The 22,740-nt window shown below is 34.1% G+C and overlaps 1 protein-coding gene across 5 annotated transcripts in view; it reads left to right on the forward strand.

Moving 5' to 3' along the window:
• Nucleotides 1–22,740, forward strand: part of Supt3h (SPT3 homolog, SAGA and STAGA complex component) — a 468,296-nt gene that overhangs the window by 368,142 nt on the left and 77,414 nt on the right. For all 5 annotated transcript variants that reach the window (XM_046426146.1, XM_046426145.2, XM_058573179.1 and 2 more), the window contains one exon: nucleotides 634–744. In XM_046426146.1, coding sequence (XP_046282102.1) covers nucleotides 634–744 — 111 coding nt within the window. The remainder of the gene's footprint in view (nucleotides 1–633; nucleotides 745–22,740) is intronic.

Below are 22,740 nucleotides of genomic sequence, written 5' to 3' on the forward strand. Positions count from 1 at the left end.
TTTGTACTCATTGTACATTAGCTTTCTCTTTCTTGTGTGTTTTTGTGCTTTCAAACCTGCCTTCTATAGATGAGACAGATTAAAATAGAAAGTTCTTGTTTTATTTCATTCTGAGGAACAGAACGCTTAGAAAATTAGGCACCAAGTTGAAACAGTCTTTTATGACATTCACCAGTCTGATAAATGAATACATAGAAGTTTTACATTTTTCATTTTAACTTGATGACCCTCTGTTATTTCAGAAATATGCTCAAGAATCTCCCAAGAAACATTTATAATAATAAATGTTTTTTAAAAAAGAACTTCATGTGGTTCTTTCAACAAGCTCCTTGACACTTTTTGTCGGCATGCAAGTGGCTGTATTCTCCTTACCTTGACATGCTGGCTTAGGTGAAATATTGTAGGCATAAAAATTGCATTTGGTAGGTCTAATAGGAAGGGGTCATGTAAAAGTCATCTTTGATTTGTTAATGGAACTTTTTTTTTTTTTTGGATGTAGTATATGGCTGCAGTGATGTGCACCCTAAGGGAAAAAATGATCCTTTTTATAAAGGTTTATTTTAATATTTTATACACTGTAGTTCTGTTGTGTGTTTTTGATTTAGTAACAATTTATGTGTTTTTCTGTTGCAGAGCACTGCGGCCTGTGGTGTTGAGGCTCACAGCGATGCCATCCAGCCCTGCCACATCAGAGAGGCCGTTCGACGCTATGGCCACAAGATTGGCCCCCTTTCCCCATTCACAGTACGTAATAACAGAGTTATAAAAAGTTATATTTATAATCTGAAAGAATTTTGATTTTCAAGTGGTCAAATGAAGAAGCAGTGGAATTGTTGAAAGCAATTTGTGGTAACCGTAATTTTGTTGTATAAAAGTGGCATAATTCTCTTGGGAAATAAAACTCATTTTTGTCTCTTTTTGAAAGGACAGTTTTTTTCCTACAAAATATTATTTTCTTTCAGTTACATATTAAGCTTTTTGTTGGAGCTTATATTTGCTATTTTTCAAAGCTTAAGTTTATAAAAAATTTTGTCAAATTATATGTATTCAAATATTGCCAGAAGCACTTTATATTTTAAAATTGGTTAGATTGGCATTACCACTTCTATCAGATATCCTTCCCCTAAACATACTTTGAGTTGGAAGAAGAAGAAATGATTTTTTTACTTGGCACTGAACTTGAACCGTAGACAGCCTTTCACATCTTCAAATGATCTGAAAGCTTCTAATCGGGCTTTTTTTTTTAAATGAGGAATTTATATTTTAGCAATATGTTTGGGGTGTTTATTTAAATACTCATCGCCTTTTAAAAAAATCTTTGTTACTCCACGTGGTTCTATTTCTAGGAAATTCATTTAATATTTACAAAGTAAGATTTGATCTACATAACCAAGGAACTGTAAAATTTATTTTTTTTGATATTTACTTGTTTTAACATACTAATGCAGAATATATAAAAATAACATTAATGTAATCAGTGAATGAGTAAATGAGAAGCAAGTATGACACTGTATATGTTTTTACCTAAGAGGGGAATTTATTATTCTTTGTTCATTGGAGTCTTGGTTTCTTTTAAAATTATCTCCTTTTTTGCTTATGTATATAGACAATGTTTTCTTTCCATTCTTCTCACAGTTATTGTGAATTATATGAATTCTCAGTATGACAGCAAGAGTGTATTTTATAAATGTCTCGGGAAGCTTTCTGTAGTAGTGATCATTTTTCACTTTTGTTGTTGCTGGGGTTTGAACCCAGGACCTCATACATACAAATCATGTTCTCAACCACTGAACTACACCCCGACCTTGCACATGATTTAAATACTACTAATTAAAGCAATTATACTTTTGCACAAATATGCTTCTGCATAAATATTTCAGAGTCTTGAAAGAAGGAAATCAGAATCATTGGGTTTTTTCCCCCCATTCTACAGATAGGTTAGGTTATTTTAAGCGACAGGCCTAAATGAAGATGGGATTTAGAAAAACTGAAGATAATTGGAAGTAAAAATTTTAAAACCAACTAAAAAAGAAAGAACCAAGTTATAGCTAAAGGCTAAAAATATAAAATATCAAATCCATAGATAAGAGCCAAATAATGACCACTAGGTTTAGGCAGTGGGGTAGAGAAAAAAGAAAAAGGAGGCAGTGCTGATAATGATCTGGAAGACCAGAAAGGGAAATAATTTTTCAGAATAAACCAAAAAATGGTACCTAAACATAGTGAATGAAATATCATAAGTGTATCCACTATATGGGGAGAACCTCAAAATCATGAAGTCTTCAATATATTCTCAAAGAGCAGCTGCTTGTTTATTGAAGTTTTTGTTTTTAAATAGACTGAATGGATCACGTTATTTACATGTGTGTTTGTGTGTCGCCCTCCATTCCATGTCCAACCTGGTACTCATGTGCATGATTGCTTTTACAGCCTAAGACTGTGGTATATGTTTTTTTTTTTAAAGGACTTTAATTCAGGTGCAAATATAGCTCAAGGTAATTTTTATCTAATAAAATATAACTGATTTTTTTTAACTATGCAATTTTAAAATGCCTAATTTAAGTAAATCTAGAAAATAGAATTTAAAAAAAAAAAAAAAGACCCTCTCCAGAGAAGTACCTCAGGTTTTATCACTCCTCAGAAAAGCTTCACAAGGAAAGATCTACTTCATTACCTGCATCTCTAAGAATTTGCCTAATCATCAGGTCTAAATATGCCTGTTCCATTTGATATCATGGGTGTTATCATCAAGGAGACATAGTTTTTATATTATAATTAATTATTCAAATTTTTAAATTTGTTCTTTTTAGATATATATGACAGTAGAGTGTATTTTGACACATTATACACACATGAAGTATAACTTACTCTAATTAGGATCATTCTTGTGGTTGGACGTGATGTGGAGTTTCACTAGTGGTATATTCACATGTGAACATAGGAAAGTGCTGTCCAATTCATTCTGCTGTCTTTCCTATTCCCGTCCCCCCATTTCTTCCCTTCATTCCCCTTTGTCTAATCCAATGAACTTCTATTCTATTCCCTCATCCCTTGTTGTGTGTTAGCATCCACTAAATGGGGAATTAAAGATTTTATATTTTAGCAATATGTTTGTGGTGTTTAATTAAATACTCATAGCCTTTTAAAACAATCTTTGTTACTCCATGTGGTTCTGTTTCTAGGATATTCATTTAATATTTACAAAAACCTTTGGTTTGGGGGGATGGGCTTATTTCACTTAGCATGATAGCCTCCAGAACTGTTCATTTACCAGCAAAAGTCAAGAAGTCATTCTTTTTATGGCTGGGTAATATTCCATTGTGTATATATACCACATTTTCTTTATCCATTCATCTGTTCATGGGTATCTAGGTTGGTTCCATAGCTTAGTTATTGTGAATTGAGCTGCTATAAACATTGGTGTGGCTGCATCACTGTAGTATGCTGATTTTAAGTCCTTTGGGTATATAACTAGAAGTGGGATAACTGGGTCAAATAGTGGGTCCCTTCCAAGTTTTCTGAGGAATCTTCATGCTGCTTTCCAGAGTGGGTGCATCAATTTGCAGTCCCACCAGCGATGTTTGAGTATACCCTTTTCCCCACATCCTTACCAGCATTTATTGCTGCTTGTATTCTTGATTCTGACTGGAGTGACATGGAATCTCAGTGTAATTTTAGTTTGCATTTCTCTAATTTCTAGAGTTATTGAATATTTTTCCATATATTTGTTGACCAGTCGTATTTCTTCTGTAAAGTACCTATTCAATAACCCATTTATTGATTGGGTTATTTGTTTTTTGGGTGGTTTTTGGTTTTGTTTTTTTTTTTTTGAGTTCTCTGTGTATCCTGAAAGTTAGTGCTCTATCCAAGGTGTAGGTACCAAAAATTTTCTTTCATTCTGTAGGCTCTCCTTTCATATTCTTGACCGTTTCCTTTGCTATGAAGAGGCTTTTTAGTTTGATACCTTCTCATTTATTGATTCTTGATTTTGCTTCTTGTGTTTTGGGAGTCTTGTTGAGGAAGTCAGTTCCTAAGCTGACATGATGGAGTGTTAGGCCTACAATTTCTACTAGTGGGTTCAGGGTCTTTGATATAATACCTAGGTCCTTGATTCACTTTGAGTTGAGTTTTGTGCAGGGTGAGAGATAGGGATTAAATTCCTTTTTGCTACATATGGATTTCCAGTTTTCCCAGCACCATTTGTTGAAGAAGATATCTTTTCTTCAATGTATGTTAATGGTAAATTAATCTGCTTTTCAAAGTTAAAAACTCTCTTTTTGAAGTTTAATACTCTCTCCTCAAAGTGAGATAGATTTGCAGACTCTGTAAGCCAATAACATGGCTACGCTTCCTGGCTTCCACATACTTCCAGCTGCTGAAAGGAGTAGCTCATGGGAGAAACCTCTCCATGTTGAAAGATGCTGTTTTTCATTTCCTGAAGGTCCACTCTGAGTACTTGAGTACTGAAGATGATACCTTAAGCAGGTACAATAGGGACACTTCGCTACCTAGACTTTGAACTGTAGGAGAGGAAGCATGTGGACTGTCAACCATGAGCTGACAACCTAAATTTCCAGGCAGAAAGGCTTAGCTGACTTACTCTCAACATGAAATTTTCTTTGTAAACTAAAATGCCACCGAATTGAACAGCTAGTTTATATTTATGAGCATTTTATCTTTGTAGCATTTCATTCTGAATCTAGTGTTTGTATATTTATTTATTTTAAAAATTATTCTTAATTTTTAAAAATTTTAACTAATATACAAAAACAAAAGTCATATGTATTAACAAGGTATTGTGGAATGTTTGATAGATGTATATATTGCATAATGTTTAAATCAGGCTAACATATTTATCTCCTCAAACATTTATCATTTCTTTGTGGTAAAAATTTCCAGAATCCTTTCTCCTAGATTTTTGAAATGTATAGTACAGTATTGTTATCTGTAGTCATCATACTATGCAATAGTACCTAAGAATGTCTTGCTCCTATATAGCTGTATCATAGTACCCACTGATCACCTTTCCCCCTCTTAACCTGAAACCCCACACATACTGTCCCCAGCCTCTCTTTAACTACCATTGTGCTCTCTACTTTTATGAAAACAACTTTTTTAGATTCCACATGAGTGAGAATTGTCTCTTTTGTGTCTAAATTATTTCACTTGGCATAATGATCTCTGGTTCATTCATATTGTCGTAAATAACAGGATTTCATTCATTTTTATAGCCAAATAGTATTTCATTGTGTATATGCTTCACATTTTCTTTATCTAGTCATCGGTTGGAAGACACTTAGGTTGTTTCTACTCCTTGGCGATGATGCTGCAATGAACATGGGAGTACAGATGTCTTCTGTACATACCAATTTCAGGTTTAGATAGATACACAGTAGTGAAATTGGTGGATTACATAATAGTTCTTTTTTAAATTTTTTTTAGGTACTTCCATTACTGTTTTCCATAATGTCTGTACTACTTTAATATACTTTCAAAAAGAATATATGATTTCAAATATCCATAAATTGGAACATATACATCAGATTTCTAATAATTTGAAATTTAGAACATTAAAATAACAACCAGTCATTTCCTTGGAAACTATGTTCCAGGATAAGCCACATATACTTAAATACCTGCTTTTAGTGAGGTATCAGTCTCTCTTCTGTGACTTCTGAGGTAATTTTATACCAAATTACAACATAATCAATTTTAGTATACAACTCATTATACAAGGAATTGTGAGTTCTTTCACTTTGGGAATAGTTCTGCACTGTGGTAGCTTCAGAGGAAGGGAGTAAAGGCAGGATGGCATAAACATCAGCTGTCTGCCACTCACCTCTGGACTCTGCATTCACAATTGCCGTGGAGACCCTTATAACCCAGTGCTCCCTCTCAGCCGATTGTAACAGTATTATCTTTGGCATTATTTCAGTTGAAATAATGTGTCCTTAATAATTCCGTGTTCTCAATAATTCAGAATCCTACCAGAAGACCAGAGAAGGTAACATGCCTAGAAATTTTTATTAATTTTCTCCAAGTTAAGCTATTAATTAGATTAAATGGAAGAATCAGAACTAATATTTTGACCATCATAGTACCTACCTCTAATTTTTTCTCCAGAATACCTTTGTAATTGTCCCCATCCCATATACCTCATTTTATGTACACACATTCGAGTAAACCATTAAAGAAGCTAACTTTACTTTTTACTTCTTATTTACTTTTCTTAATTCTAGAAATCATTTCATAGTTTATGGTTCGTAATAGTTATTTTAGATACAGGGATGTAGCTCAATGGAAGAATGCTTGCCTAGCATGTGGGAACCCCTGAGTTTGATCCCCAACACCAAAAAGTATAAATAAATAAATCACTAGTTACTTTAGGTGCTCATGCGAATGGAAATGTAAAGACCAAACCAGGATGCTCTTGAATTTATATCAGTTTCATTAGGTACGAGTTTATATATTTATGTAAGCTATCAGAAAAAAAAAAACAAGTTGTCAAGAGGTTGATGAATATATCAAAGTTTATAATTTTTAAAATAAATTAATAGCCATATTTTCTCAGTATAGTTAACATTTCTTCATTTTACTGATTATCAAAGAAGTGCTAAGCTTGGCACTGTGGCATGAGCCTGTTATCCCAGTGACTCAAGAGGCTTAATCTGGAAGATTGCAAGTTCCAGGTCAGCCTAGGCAATTTAGTGAGACCCTGCCTCAAAAAAAAAAAAAAAAAAAAAACAACCATTAAGAAAGGACTGGAGATGTACTAATAGAGTGTCCCTTGGTTCAATCCCTAGTACCACAAAGCAGGGGGTGTGATTATGTTAGAAAATTAATAAAATAAAAAGTAAAAAATAAAGCTTACATCCTAGTGTCAATTTATTATTGCCTTTTCATCTTGTCTTTTTTTGTATTATACTTATTAATAATTTAAGCAAAACTGAGACTCTGATTTTTTTATACTTTATGTATGGTATGTTATATCTAGCCTTTCTTAGGCTATACAAGCTTCATAGCCTTATACATCTGAATGTACCTTAATTCTTACTTCACTTAACCATTACCATTTTATTGGTTATTTAAATTAACTAATAAGATATATTTTGTATGTAAATCTTATCTGATGGTTTCCTTAGAATAGTTAACTAGAAGTGAAGTTCTAGGATCAAAGGATGGTTTAAATTTCCTAATAATCTTGTCAAAATAATTTCTAAAAAACTTAAACCAATTTATAATCATATAAGCAATGTGTGAGGGTATAATCTCTAATCATCATTGAATATTAATTTTGTCATTCTAATAGGCAAAAATAAAATAGCAATTAGAGCAACTAATATTTATTAAGCACTTTCATATCATGTGCTGTACTAACTTGCTTCTCACCACAGTCTTAAGTGGAGACTACTCTTCTCATTTTATGAATGAAGAAACTACCAGATTTTCACTAGCTTTCCCAAGTTTACATTCAGTAGTCTGATAATGTATTTTATTTGTATTTGATAACTGATGATACTAAACATTTTTATGTACTTGTTGCTTATTTGTATTTCTATAAATTTTGATCAGATCTTTGATCAGAACTTTTTCTATAGGGCATTAGTAGATTCATTTGTATCAATCTAATTTATGCAAATATTTGTAATTTTTAAAAAATGAACAGTAAAACCTTACGTTAGGTTTGTTGAAGATATGTTTTCCAGTTCTTCATTTATCCTTTAATTTTTTTCTAATATGACATTCTTTTCAGTATACAGGATTTTACAAAGGATTGGTAGATCTACCATTTTTCTCTACAGGTTTTCCATTGTCCTGTGATTTTAAAAAATCATTTTACAGCTTGAAATTAAATATGCATATGTTTGCTCAGTTTTTTAATTTTATTTTTGCAATTTTATTTATTTATATATTTATTTTTTGCATACCTGCAATTTTACTACTTTCTTTCACTGTTTTTTTCTTTTTAGTGCTAAGGATTGACCCAGGGCCTATGCGCACACTGAGCAGGTGTTCTACCACTGAGCCAACAATCCCAACCCTTCCTCTACCTTTTGTATATAACATGTGAGAAATTATATGAGTAGTAAACATGAAAAAATTCCACTTAATTAAGTGAACAATCCTATTCTATTTGTTAGTATTGCTTTATTATAATCTACTGTTATTATATTAGTGTATGTCAGTTCTTTCTGTTTTCTTTTTCAAAAATATTGGTAATATTTTGGTAATATTTTATATATACTATATAAACATATGAAGACAAAAATGTTAAGAAAGGTATTAGGGTCCCTAAAAAAGTATGGCAAAAGGTTTGAATGGATTATCCTATCATAAAATTCACATTAATAACTGTTTAGAAAGGTTTTTTTTCTTAGCCTAAAGATTTTTGTTAATGGGTTTTTCTTTTTTTTAATTTTTATTTATTTTTTAGTCATACATGACAGTAGAATGCATTTTGATATATAATACATACATGGAATGTACATACATAAATCATATTGTATATTCTATTCTACTGCCCTTCCTATCCTCCCTACTCCTCCCCTCCTCTCCCATCCTTTCTCTCTATCCAATCTAATGTGACACACTTTTTTTTCTTTTTCTCATTATAACATCATATGTGTATTCTGTATAACAATGAGGATCTCCTCCCATCTTCTGTGCAACTTCCCTTCTCCCTCTTTTTCCCTCCCACCTCTCTTCCCTATTTAGTGGTAGTCTTCTTCTCATGCTCTTCCTCCCTATCCCATTTTGAGTCACCCCCCTTATATCAGAGAAGACATTCGGCATTTGTTTTTTAGGGATTGGGTAACTTCACTTAACATAATCTGCTCTAATGCCATCCATTTGCCTGAAAATGCCATGATTTTATTATTTTTTAGTGCTGAGTAATATTCCATTGTATATAAATGCCACTTTTTTTAATCCATTCATCTACTGAAGGGCATCTAGGTTGGTTCCACATTCTAGCTATTGTGAATTGTGCTGCTATAAACATTGATGTGGCTGTGTCCCTGTAGTATGCTTTTTTGGGTATAGTCCGGGAAGGGGAATAGCTGGGTCAAATGGTGGTTCCATTCCTAGCTTTCCAAGGAATCTCCATACTGCTTTCCAAATTGGATTCACCAATTTGCAGTCCCACCAGCAATGTATGAGTGCACCTTTTTCCCCCGCATCCTCGCCAGCACTTATTGTTGTTTGACTTCATAATGGCTGCCATTCTTATTGGAGTGAGATGGTATCTTAGAGTAGTTTTAATTTGCATTTCTCTGATTGCTAGAGATGGTGAGCATTTTTTCATGTATTTGTTGATTGATTGTATATCCTCTTCTGAGAAGTTTCTGTTCAAGTCCTTGGCCCATTTGTTGATTGGGTTATTTGTTTTTTTGTTGTTTAACTTTTTGAGTTCTTTGTATACTGTAGAGATTAGAGCTCTATCTGATGTTTGAGGGGTAAAAATTTGTTCCCAGGATGTAGGCTCCCTATTCACCTCACATATTATTTCTCTTCCTGAGAAAAAACTTTTTAGTTTGAATTCGTCCCATTTGTTGATTCTTGGTTTTAACTCTTGTGCTACAGGTGTCTTATTAAGAAATTTGGGGCCTGCCCCCACATGATGAAGATTAGGACCAACTTTATCTTTTATTAGACGTAGAGTCTCTGGTCTGATTCCTAGCTCCTTGATCCATTTGGAGTTGACTTTTGTGCATGGTGAGAGAAAGGGATTCAATTTCATTTTATTGCATATGGATTTCCAATTCTCCCAGCACCATTTGTTGAAGATGCTATCCTTTCTCCATTGCATGGTTTTAGCACCTTTGTCTAATATAAGGTAGTTGTAATTTTGTGGATTTGTCTCTGTGTCCTCTATTTTGTACCATTGGTCTTCCAGCCTGTTTTGGTGCCAGTACCATGCTGGTTTTGTTACTATTGCTCTATAGTATGGTTTAAAATCTGGAATCGTGATACTACCAATTTCACTCTTCCTGCTTAGAATTACTTTAGCTATTCTGGGTCTCTTGTTTTTCCAGATGAATTTCATGATTGCTTTTTCTATTTCTGCAAGGAATGTCATTGGGATTTTGATGGGAATTGCACTGAATCTGTAAAGTGCTTTTGGTAGTATGGCCTTCTTAATAATATTAATTCTACCAATCCATGAGCAAGGTAAATCCTTCCATCTTCTAAGGTCTTCTTCTTTCTTCAGGGTTCTGTAGTTTTCATTGTATAGCTCTTTCACCTCTTTTGTTGAGTTGATTCCCAGGTATTTTTTTTTTTTTGAGGATATTGTGAATGGAGTAGTTGTCCTCATTTCCATTTCAGAGAATTTGTCACTGATATACAGGAATGCCTTTGATTTATTGGTATTGATTTTATATCCTGCCACTTTGCTGAATTCATTTACTACTTCTAGAAGTTTCTTGGTTGAATTTTTTGGGTCTGCTAGGTATAGGATCATGTCATCGGCAAATAGTGCTAATTTAAGTTCTTCTTTTCCTATATTTATGCCTTTAATTTCTTTCGTCTGTCTAATTGTGGCTAGTTGAATAGAAGTGGTGAGAGAGGGCATCCCTGTCTTGTTCCAGATTTTAAAGGGAATGCCTTCAATTTTTCTCCATTTACAATGATGCTGGCCTGAGGCTTAGCGTATATAGCTTTTACCATTTTGAGGTAATTTCCTGTTATCCCTAATTTTTCTAGAGTTTTGAACATAAAGGGATGCTGTATTTTGTCGAATGCTTTTTCAGCATCTATCGAGATGATCATATGGTTCTCATCTTTAAGTCTATTGATGTGGTTAATTACATTTATTGATTTCCGTATATTGAACCAGCCTTGCATCCCAGGGATGAATCCCACTTGGTCATGGTGCACGATCTTTTTGATATGTTTTTGTATCTGATTTGTCAGAATTTTATTGAGGATTTTTGCATCTAAATTCATTAGGGACTGTAGTTTTGGTCTGTAGTTTTCTTTCTTTGAGGTGTCTTTATCTGGTTTGGGAATCAGGGTGATATTGGCCTCATAAAATGAATTTGGAAGTACTCCCTCTTTTTCTATCTCCTGAAATAGATTGCAGAGTATTGGTATTAGTTCTTCTTTAAAGTTCTTGTGAAACTCTGCTGTATATCTGTCAGGTTCTGGGCTTTTCTTGGTTGGTAGTTTTTTGATGGCTTCTTCTATTTCCTCACTTGATATTGGTCTGTTTAGGTTGTTTATATCATCCTGACTCAATCTGGGAAGCTCATAAGCCTTAAGGAATTTATTGATGCCTTCACTATCCTCTATTTTATTAGAGTATAGGGTTTCAAAATAATTTTTAATTATCTTCTGTATTTCTGAATTGTCTGTTGTGATGCCTTTTTCATCCCATAAGCTAGTAATTTGGGTTCTCTCTCTTCTTCTCTTTGTTAGCGCGGCTAGTGGTCTATCAATCTTATTTATTTTTTCAAAAAACCAACTTTTAGTTTTGTCAATTTTTCGATTGTTTCTTTTGTTTCGATTTCATTGATTTCAGCTCTGATTTTAATTATTTCTTGCCTTCTACTGTATTTGCTGCTGATTTGTTCTTCTTTTTCTAAGGCTTCGAGGTGTAGTGTGAGGTCATTTATTTGTTGGCTTTTCCTTCTTTTAAGGAATGAACTCCATGAAATGAATTTTCCTCTTAGTACTGCTTTCATAGTGTCCCAGAGATTTTGATATATTGTGTCTGAGTTTTCATTTACCTTTAAGAATTTTTTAATTTCCTCTTTGATGTCTTCTGTAACCCTTCGTTCATTCAGTAGCATATTGTTTATTCTCCATGTGATGTAGGATTTTTTCTTTCTTATTTTATTATTGATTTCCAATTTCATTCCATTATGATCAGATAAAATGCATGGTAGTATCTCTACTCCTTTGTAATTGCTAAGATTTGCCCTGTGACATAATATATGGTCTATTTTTGAGAAGGATCCATGTGCTGCTGAGAAGAAAGTGTATCCGCTTGATGTTGGGTGGTATATTCTGTATATATCAATTAAGTCTAAGTTATTAATTGTATTATTGAGCTCTATGGTTTCTTTATTCAACTTTTGTTTGGAAGATCTGTCCAGTGGTGAGAGAGGTGTGTTAAAATCTCCCATGATTATTGTGTTGTGGTCTATTTGACTCTTGAACTTGAGAAGAGTTTGTTTGATGAACATAGCTGCACGATTGTTTAGGGCATATATATTAATGATCGTTTTTTTCTTAGCCTAAAGATTTTTGTTAATGGTTTTTCTTTTTAAATATTCTTAGAGTTCATTTGTACACATTCAGAAGTAAAAAGCATTTTAAATTTTGTGATTAATCATTTGTTGTTTTTCTCTCAAAGGAAACATTCTGAATAATAACAGAGTGTACTCCCTTGTCTGTGGAATACAAGGCCATCCCACCCACGTTTTACCTAGATTCTCACTATTTACAAACAGTGGGTGGTGCCCATGGTTATGTACTCTGGAACTCAAGCCCAGCTCTCAATGGGAAATGCTGTAAATGGCTGATATAAAGTCAGGTCTATAATTGTGAAAGCCAAAAGAAAGAAAGCTGTGTTTGCTGAGTGTGATGACATAATCTCATGTGTACTGCCTAAATCTATTTTAGTTTCTCCTGATAATCAATGGAAAATATGATAAACCCATGAGCTTGTTTATTGTCAGGCAAGTTTTTTTTGGCTCTTTTTAGTTATACATGATAGTAGAATCCATTTTGACATAATTATACAAACATGGAATATATCCTGTTCTAATTAGAATCCCAGTCTTGTGGATATATACAATGGTGAGATTTCACTGTGGTGTATCCATATATGTACATAGGAAAGTTCTGTCAGATTTATTCTACTGTTTTCCCTTTTCCCATCCCCTCTCCCCTTCATTCCCCTTTGTCTAGTCCACTGAACTTCTGCACCTCACCCTTATTGTGGGTTAGCTTCCACATATCAGAGAAAATATTTGACCTTTGGTTTTTTTAGGATTGACTTATTTCACTTAGCATGATAGTTTCCAGATCTATCCATTTACTGGCAATGACATAAAGTCTTTCTTCTTTATAGTTGAGTAGTACTCCATTGTGTATATATGCCCATTTTCTTTATTTATCTATTAAAAGGCACTTAGGTTGGCTCATAGCTTAGCTATTGTGAATTGTGTTGTTATGAACATTGAAGTGACTGCATCACTATAGTTTGCTGGTTTAAATCCTTTGGCTAATCTACTGAGGAGTGGGATAACTGGGTCAAATGGTGGTTCCATTCCAAGTGGTCTGAGGAATCTCCATACTGCTTTCCAGAGTAGTTGCATCAATTTACAGTCCCACCAATAATGTATCAGGTAGCTTTCTATTGAGCTAGAATAGTGAGGCGATAAAATTGCTCTATTAATCATAGTTATTAACCTAAATAACCTTAAGTACTTCCCCTAGAAGGGATTCTCCATTATCCACTCAACTGTCTTAAATTCTAAGACAGAATCATAGTATTTTAAAGCTGTTTAGTGGGCTGGGTATGGAGATACATAGCTGTAATTCCAGTTATTTGGAGGCTGAGACAGGAGGATTGGAAGTTCAAGGCCAACTGCTGCAACTTTATGAGACCCTATCTCAAAATAAAAAATGGAAAGGGACTAGGGGTAGTTTAGTGTAGAGCATCTCTGGATTCAATCCCTAGTGCTAAAATAAGCTGTCTAGGAGGGAACCAGTTAGAATTGGCCTCAGAGAAGCTTTGCAGTGCACCAACCCAAAGACATCTTTCTTGCAAGAGTGTGACAGGACTACCTCTAGACTCCAGCCTCCTGATGATTCTCCATTTACTGCACTTTCACTTCAGTCACTTACTTTGGAGTATATAGATTTATTCAGGGGTTCTAGGGATGTTCTCACATCATTAATTTTCCAGGGATGTTCATAATAGACCAGGAGAGATAAAAAAAAAAAAACATGAAATTTTCTGTAAGAATTCCCCACATTTAACTTTCAAAGACAACAGTTACATGGCACATGGCTTTGAGTATTTTGATCTAGTTTCACATTGATGAATACAACACATTATGTTTGTACACATTCTGTGTTCAAACTAGAAAATTTAATATCACAAAATACTACAATAATGTAAATACCAAGTAGAAATTGTGTAGAATTCTTAAATATTTGTATTTTTACTAGAAGTAAAATTCTTTTCATTAAATCTTCTGAGAGTACTTACTAAACCTATCATTCTAGTTTGGAGCCAAGTACATTTTTATAACTATAGGCCACTTATTCTCAGAAAAAAATTAACATGTAGCTTATTTATCATATGAAAATAGCCTAAAATGGAGTGTTCTAGGAAAGCATGAAACTTATAATTGTTTTTAATTGCAAAATAGGGTGGGGTGTATATTTTGAGTTATAGAATATATTAGGCCAGTTTATAAGCAACTACAATTTCTTTAGGTCAAAAACAATTGAATATCAGAAATTTTATATGGTCCAGTTAGTACAATATTAAGTTTGGGATTATTCAGAGAGATCATGTTGGAAATGGTGGGAATAAAGAAGTGGAAGAGTTAGGAAGACAAAATCTAAATCACCCAAGGATCTTTCTCTGACAAATATTTTCTCTAAGTTTCAGAGTCAAATTTATTTGCTTTGCTTATTGAATCCAAACTTGGAGAAATTTGTTACTAATACTTTTTTTCTGCTTTAATAATGTAACATGATGATTTTGTATGGATAAACGGAGTTAGTGTAATCATATTATGTTGTAAAGCTTTTTAACTTTTTTTCATCAGCACAAAAATGGAGGAGAAGGGAAGAGAGCCCCTACCTCCTACCTCCTTTTGGGGAACTGAACCCAAGGTGCATTACCACTGAGCTACAGAGCTACATTCCCAACTTTTTTTTACTAGATACTTTTTTCTAAGAGTTATTAGAATTACAGACATGTGCCACCATGCCAAGTGCTCTTACCTCTTTTGATCTCTGAGCAGCAAAGTCTTAACTTAGGACAGCCAATGAATTTTTTGAATGGAATTATCTAGGTCTATATTTTAAAATCCTGTTATTATTAACCACTATTTTTTCTCTGCAGTATACACTGACTATAGAGGCAGGCATATTTTGTTTATTCCTGCCTTTACTTTTTTATTAGTAGAAAGACCTCATATGAAGTTCAGCATAGGGCTTACATTCTAAGGTGATGCACTCTTGCACAATTTTGTGTAGGATATATCAGCTGCTTTAAATATAAAAAAAAAAAAACCAACTCAAATTCCAAGATATAACTTCCTAATCAATAAAATGTTTATACAAGTTCAAGTAAAACTATAGATGACGGATCTATGGGCATTCATACCAAACATATGAAACCCTAGAAGCATACCAAAGAATTTTAGAATTTCCAGAAAAGTAATTTGTAAAAAAGAAAATCAGTCTTCTCCAATGGGGGTGTATGGCTAAAATAACAATAAAGGCTAGTAGCCCAAATCTGCCCTAGATGTTTGTTCCACGTTTGCCTCTTTCAGTCTTTTTAAATTGGAAGTAGTTCAAAAAATTAATGAGTTGTCCTATAAAGAACTAGAACTCTGTTCTAGGGAAAGGAGGAAGATTTTGGACATGAGAAAGAGAGGTTATTGACACCAAAGAGAAACTTTTTGAACAAAATATTCTGTAAGGACTAAATCTTGAGGTTTAAGTATGTTGTTATAGTTTCTGGAGATAGAATGGAAAAATATTTTGAACATCTCCCAAAAGGAAAATATCTCTCTTTAAAAAAGAAAAAACAAAATCACAAAATTTCTTTAACTCATAACTTTATGAAAGCACCAAAAGAATTTGTTGGGAGAAACTAAACTGAGTTGAAATATTTCTACATTTAAATATCATGCTCTAAAAATAACAAAAATCTATAAATAAGCAGGAAGATTGTAAATATTCAGTTTAGACTTACAACTCATTCAGTATATCAAACTGCTGTTGACTTAGCAAAAATACTATTTAAAATTTTAATTAGTATTTTATATCCAAATTATATGAGTATTAGGTAACATATCAGTTTTATTGAAGTAGATCCTTTACTTACTATTGCCACACCCACCTAGTAGTCATAAGCAAGTTGTTTAAGTGAAACATTTTATACTGTTTTATTAATAGTGTGACAAATACCTATGATGAGAGCCTGCTAAATTGGTGGTGATTTATTTTTTGGGTAATTTGTTAAGCAGTGTTTCACTTTTTAGTTAACAAACATAATCATTGAACTATCATTTAATTTACTGATATACTTGCAAAGTTAACTCCACAACATAATGAGTAAATTGTTATAAATGGGAATTTGTACCTTCCAAAAATGAAATCGATACCTTGCTCTTTTTGTGCTTAACATATATTTAAGGTTATACACAAGGTAGGAAAAATATGTGCAAGAAATAAATAAAAAAAGAGTATGGCTTGTTTTCCTGACTGGTGTTTTAATTATGATTTGATTTAAACCAAATCCCCTAGGCTGTATATGCACAGACCAAATATTCCACTCCCACTGCTGCCTTTGCATGACCCTAAGCTGTGAGGAGAGAAAATTCATAGCCCATATGTCAGTCAGATGTGAAGTTTTGCTCTGGCACCTGGATAGGCGCTCCTACCTGATTAGAGTGCACTTGCGATTCTGGGCATATGCCCAATGTATGGAGTATGTGTCTATATCTGGAAATATTTTGACTGATTAGTTGGCAGAAGTCATGAGGACAGAGCCTAATGTCAGGCTCTGAATTTTCCCAGGTGCATTCAAGGTGATACTTGGGAACCAGACCCCTAGTGAAATACCAGGGAGGGAGTTTTTGAGTTCACTGTCTGGCCGTGGATGTCCACAGCGTGGTGTACAGCTTCCTGTCTATTCCAATTCAAACAGTTGTGCAGATTTTACAGTTTCCAGTAGAGAAGTAGGAGACTATATTTCTGGATCATATTTTATTCTACATTCCTGTTATAACCCAAAATACCCATTCCCATATTCCAGACTAATTAAATAAGACCCTAATATGTATAAGTTCTAGTTGACAAAATCCCTCATCCAAGCAGGCTTACAGTGGAGGGGGGACAGGAGAGAGGAGGGGAGAAGAGAAGATGAAAAAAGCAAAGAAAAAGAAAGGTAGGCCTCTATGCTGAGTCTTTCTCTGAAGCCACTGTCCAAAGAAGATAGCACGAGTGGTTGCTTCTAACGTGGGTGAACTAACTTTAATTTAGTTTTTGATGGCAAACAATAATCTGTCATCCATACAGGTGATTCACATATAGCCAAAAAATAAAACAATAATGAAGCAAAGCAGGACAATATACAGCTGTGAGTCAATCTGTCACCTGCTGCTTCTAGAAAATCAATTCAAAGCATATGCCTTCCTGACTGAATGAAAGTGCATTTCACATACCACAAGAAGCCCTTGATTTCTGAGTATAAACACTTTATTTGGTGGAATCCATATTCATACAACTGAACTACACACAATTAAAAAGTGAAAGAACCAGTGTTAACATACCCACATGTCCTAAGATTAAGCTTTTATTTTAAAAATTTATTTTTAAACAAGGAGCTAATTTGGTGGGAAGTTGGAGGGGGGGATTGTTTGTTTGTTTGTTTGTTTGTTTAAGCAAGGGGCTAATATGAATAGCTCTGTATGAGAGAGTTAGCTCAAATGGTAAGGTAGAGTAGAGATTGACCTAAGTTGATGCAGTAGACTGACAAACCAGCCATGTGGCCACTGCAGTACCACAGGCAGGAGACCATCTTTGGCACTGACAGTGAGGATGGAGAAAACCAAATGTATTCAAGAGATGTTTAACTATAGAAGAAGTAAGATTCTTTAATGAGAGGAGAATAAGTGATGACAAGTTTATAATTTGGGACATTGCATAGAACAGACAATTTAAAAAGTTCTCAAGACTAAATATGGTTTTACATTCTTAAAAAGAATTTGCATGAAGTTTTAAGACTTAAGAAGGAAGCTAATTTCAAGGGAATTTCCTGGTTAGTGGATTGGGGTGGGTGGATGGATGGGACTTAATACTTAGATAACCTAAACTTAAATATAAAAAAGACATTCTAACTTTTTTTTGAACTTCTGGGAATGTTTATATGAGCAGAAATTCCCATGTATTATTATGCTGTGTATTATTATGAAATTTGTTTTGATGAACAAATTTGACTTTTATCTAAGCCATTAATGAATTTGGTCTTATATTCCTGAAAGATAACTGTAATCTAACCAAATTTCAAAAATTTTTTTTCATTAAAGCCATGGCTTTGATAGTTTTGTGGCAGTATAAGTTCCAAAGCATCTTTTTTTTTAATTTTGATTAGCAGCTTTTATCTCTGTATGAGCATATTATCTCTACCACTCCTTCTCCTCCCTGACTCCCAGAAAGAAACTATCAGGAAAGTACTCAGACTCCAGATTTTATAGGACTCATGCAGTGACATGTTAGCATTTTTTCCTGTTTCTAACAGAAATCCAGTCATGCTGATTGTAGTGATGCTTCTAAATAGAGATTTGCTGTGCAGTTCACTCTAACTCACATAGTCACTCCACCTCAATGAGCACTTCCAGGCTATAAGGAGCCCAGTCTCAATTTTAAACTTTTTGCCCTTCCCTGCTAAGAGTCCCTCCTTCAGATTTATGAAAGAAAACATTTCTTTCTGTGAAAGGTTTTTGTACACCCGCATCTGGAAGTGTTTATTTCAGTGGCATGTAAGCTATCTGTGGATTTAGTTAGCACCAGACCCCCTTTTGTGTACTTCTGCCTTAAAATTTTTATAAATGATCTTATTGAATTTGTGCCAGTGTGCACATGGTTTGGCTGATTGCTGCACATATCTTTACCTGCCAGTCACCTTTGATTTATGTTCATTCTGCTAAGCTTTTGCCTTCCAAAAATGGTGCCACTGAACTGTCCTCTAAATCATCTTATTGGTTAAATTACTCCAAGATGAGTTGGTATGTTTTTGGTTGCCTACAGACAGAAGAATTTATATTTTTCTGCCTCTACCCTCTTCTAGTAAAGCCACTTATAGGGGAGGATTGGACAAGTTGTGTCATCGATCTCTTTATTCCAAATGAATACCATCTGAAACGCTGTGCCAAATCAAGACTGGCATTCACTTCTGTTGTGAGTCCTTCTTTTCAAATAAGTCTGTGCCTCGAATTCACTCTGATGTGGGGACTTATCCTTTTCAGTTCTCAGAACAGGGGAAATAAAGTCTCTCAAATAAAATAAGTAAACTTTGTCAGAAAGGTAGAGATTTTATAGGCTTTACATAGCTTTACTAGCTTGTGAGTTTTATGAGGTTTCCTGGAGAAAAGCAGGTGGCTTGGCAGTTACCTAAAGTGTTGGCTATTTATGGTAGTGGTTTCAAGGTGTCTCATATTCTAAAGAGGAGTCTCAAAGAGCTAATTCTTAAAGAGTGTCTGAAAAAAATGATAAATCATTCTGAACTAATTTTCTAGATGTTCATTGGTCCCCAAATGTGCTGTTTAATCTGATGTTAGAGGTTACCACTGAATTTGCTAATGAGGATTCCAGTTTGTGTTGATAGAGCTTGACATTATTATATAATTTTTAAGTAGGCTCTAGGTACTCAAATATTTCACTTAAGCAAATTTTATAGAGAACTTCCCTTCTGTTTTATATGATGGTGGAGAGCATTTTCAAATGTTCATGATTATAGTTGAAAGTGGTGTGGAAGCATTTAAAATACTTGAACTCTGTGGATCTCACATCATAGTTCACAAACTATTATAAGCGAAGAATAGAACTTCTAGGTCTTTAGGGAATAGACCAAGAAGGGGAATAGCTGGTCTATTCCCTAAAGACCTAAAAAGAGCATGCTACAGGGACACTGCTACATCGATGTTCATAGCAGCTCAATTCACAATAGCAAGACTTTGGAACCAACCCAGATGCCCTTCAATAGACGAATGGATTAAAAAATTGTGGCATTTATACACAATGGAGTATTACTCTGCATTAAAAAATGACAAAATCATAGAATTTGCAGGGAAATGGATGGCACTAGAGCAGATTATGCTAAGTGAAGCTAGCCAATCCCTAAAAAGCAAATGCCAAATGTCTCCTTTGATATAAGGAGAGTAACTAAGAACAGAGTAGGGACGAAGAGCATGAGAAGAAGATTAACATTAAACAGAGATGAGAGGTGGGAGGGAAAGGGAGAGAAAAGGGAAATTGCATGGAAATGGAAGGAGACCCTCAGGGTTATACAAAAGAACATACAAGAGGGAATGAGGGGAAAGGGAAAAATAATACAAGGGGGAGAAATGAAGGTCAATAGGGGGGGTAGAGAGAGAAGAAGGGTGGGGAGGGGAGGGGAGGGAGGAGGGGGGATAGTAGAGGATAGGAAAGGCAGCAGAACACAACAGACACTAGTATGGCAATATGTAAATCAATGGATGTGTAATTGATGTGATTCTGCAATCTGTATATGGGCTAAAAATGGGAGTTCATAACTCACTTGAATCAAAGTGTGAAAGATGATATATCAAGAACTATGTAATGTTTTGAACAACCAACAATAAAAAAATAAATAAATAAATAAATAAATAAATAAAAAAAAATAAAAAATGACCACAAATATCCCATTCAATTGGTTCTACATTGCCTTGAAACCATACAATAATACACGTTTCAATGTGTACATAAATCAATTACCAATTCAGGCCAATAACCAAGTATAAGAACTGTACTTATTTAAGAGGGGAATGTTAACAAGATGAGAACAGAGGCCCTGAACAGCAGGCCACAAAAAAAAAAAAAAAAAAAAAAAAAAGAATAGAACTTCTAGGCTAGGCTGCTGACTGTGTTCTCATCAAGCCTGGAGGTGTTTATTCCAAAAGATTCTGGAGACTTCATTTATAGTCCTGAAAATGTATATGGAACTCCCTGTGTTCTTCCCAGTTAAAAGCTGTCTCAGGAATGTATCAGTCACGTCTTCATGGTTTAGTCAGTCAGGCTACTGACATACCTTTTCAGAGAAACAGCACATGGAGGACTGCTGCTATTAGAAAGTCAGCAGCAGAGATGTGAGCACTGTATTTCCACTAAGGTGCTACTTTCATTTTAACAATGTCATCTTTAAAGAGAATTTATTTATGTGTACATATAATTTTGTTTTAAAAGACTGTCCTAAACAAACCAAAAATTTCATTAATAACTGTTTCATGTATATCACTACTTAACATTCTTCTGTCTTTGATGGGTTTTCAAGGTCTTTTGAGTCAGTTTGCCTGAACCTCAGTTTTATCATTTATAAAAGTTAGCAATTTTTACTGTTAACAATTTTTATTGTTAAAAATAACACTTAAGCTTTTAGCAGTGTCTGGTGTATAGAACATATTTTTTAAAAATGTGAACAGGGCATTTTGTTTTTAAATCATGGTCATCCTAATATAATTTAAAAGTATAGATTATAGTGGTAGTTTGTCAGCAGTGACCTTCAAGAATTGTAAAGGGAGGCCCAGCCTGATATCTTGAGTATGAGGTAGAGACCCAGATTCACCTGCTGGTTTTCTTCATGGCCTGCAGAAAATGTGCTAATGTTCCTGTGATTATTTCATGTGTGTAGAATGAGTAACAGTGTGTTCTTGATGCCAGAAAGCTTCAGGGTCTCTTGAGATCCATGAGTTCTGGACTCCTTTTCTGTCCCACACGTTTGCCCTTGTGTGGGTAGGCAAGCCATGCTGAGAACCATTTTACTTCCGGTGGTGGTGGCATTACTGACCACATATGGGGAGTAAAGCTTAGAGACAGAAAGGGTATGGTAAAAAGATGAAAGCTTTCAGAAATTGTGGGTTCCAAAAAGTGACTGCCAAAAGCTTTTCCAGGAATGAGAGCTTACAGCAGTTGGAAGCTTTAGATTGAAAGGAAAAAATGAAAGATGTAGTGCATTGTGCACTGGCTTTAATTATAAGTTTCCAACTTGAGAGTCAGGGAGGGATCCTTACCTGGAAATGGTTCTACTCCTACTTTCAACAAATTCCTAAATTTCCACTAGTACGGAGTCATTGCCCTCTTTTAAAATACATTTTATATACCTCTGAAAATTTATTGTTTGAAACATCTAGGTCAGAGAATCTATAATTCAACAAAGTTGTTTGGTGATAGTACTTTAACTTGGTGACTTAATATAATCTTTACTCCATTCTTTTAGTCTATTTCAGCAGGACTTAAGTAAGACATATGAAAAATTTCCCAAAATCTTTTGTTTCCAAAAATTTCCTAAGAATTTAATTGTGAAATCTCTGTTGTTAGTTATTCCAGCATCTAATAATTATATGCTTTTTTCATACATCAGTTGAAATTTTTTCTTTATTTCTCTTCATTGGAAAGAAAAATATTATAATATTATATGAACAAACCCTCTGAGGTCCTTCCTAAGTTTTATAGCAGTATTTTTCAAATACTTAGTTGAGAAAATTTTGCCACTGACTTCACTTTAATCTCAAGATAGCTCTGAGTAAAACCATTGTTGTTTTAAAAGCTGGTGTAAGGCATGGTAGGAAGAGTCCAGATCCCCTCTCCTTCCCATTTCCTTGACTTTGAGCTGTTTTGTCTTTTTGAGTCCAGTTGTAATCTTTGACCCACTTTCTCCAAAATGTATTTTATTTCTTAATCTGATCCAAATATAGTTAGGACTTATTCTCAGTTAGACAAAGGGATTACATCTTAATCATGTTA

The sequence above is a fragment of the Marmota monax genome, unplaced genomic scaffold, assembly GCF_021218885.2.
Source record: "Marmota monax isolate L192 unplaced genomic scaffold, Marmota_monax_Labrador192_F-V1.1 WCK01_AAM20220418_F8-fsc00187, whole genome shotgun sequence".
Classification (NCBI taxonomy): Eukaryota; Metazoa; Chordata; class Mammalia; order Rodentia; family Sciuridae; genus Marmota; species Marmota monax.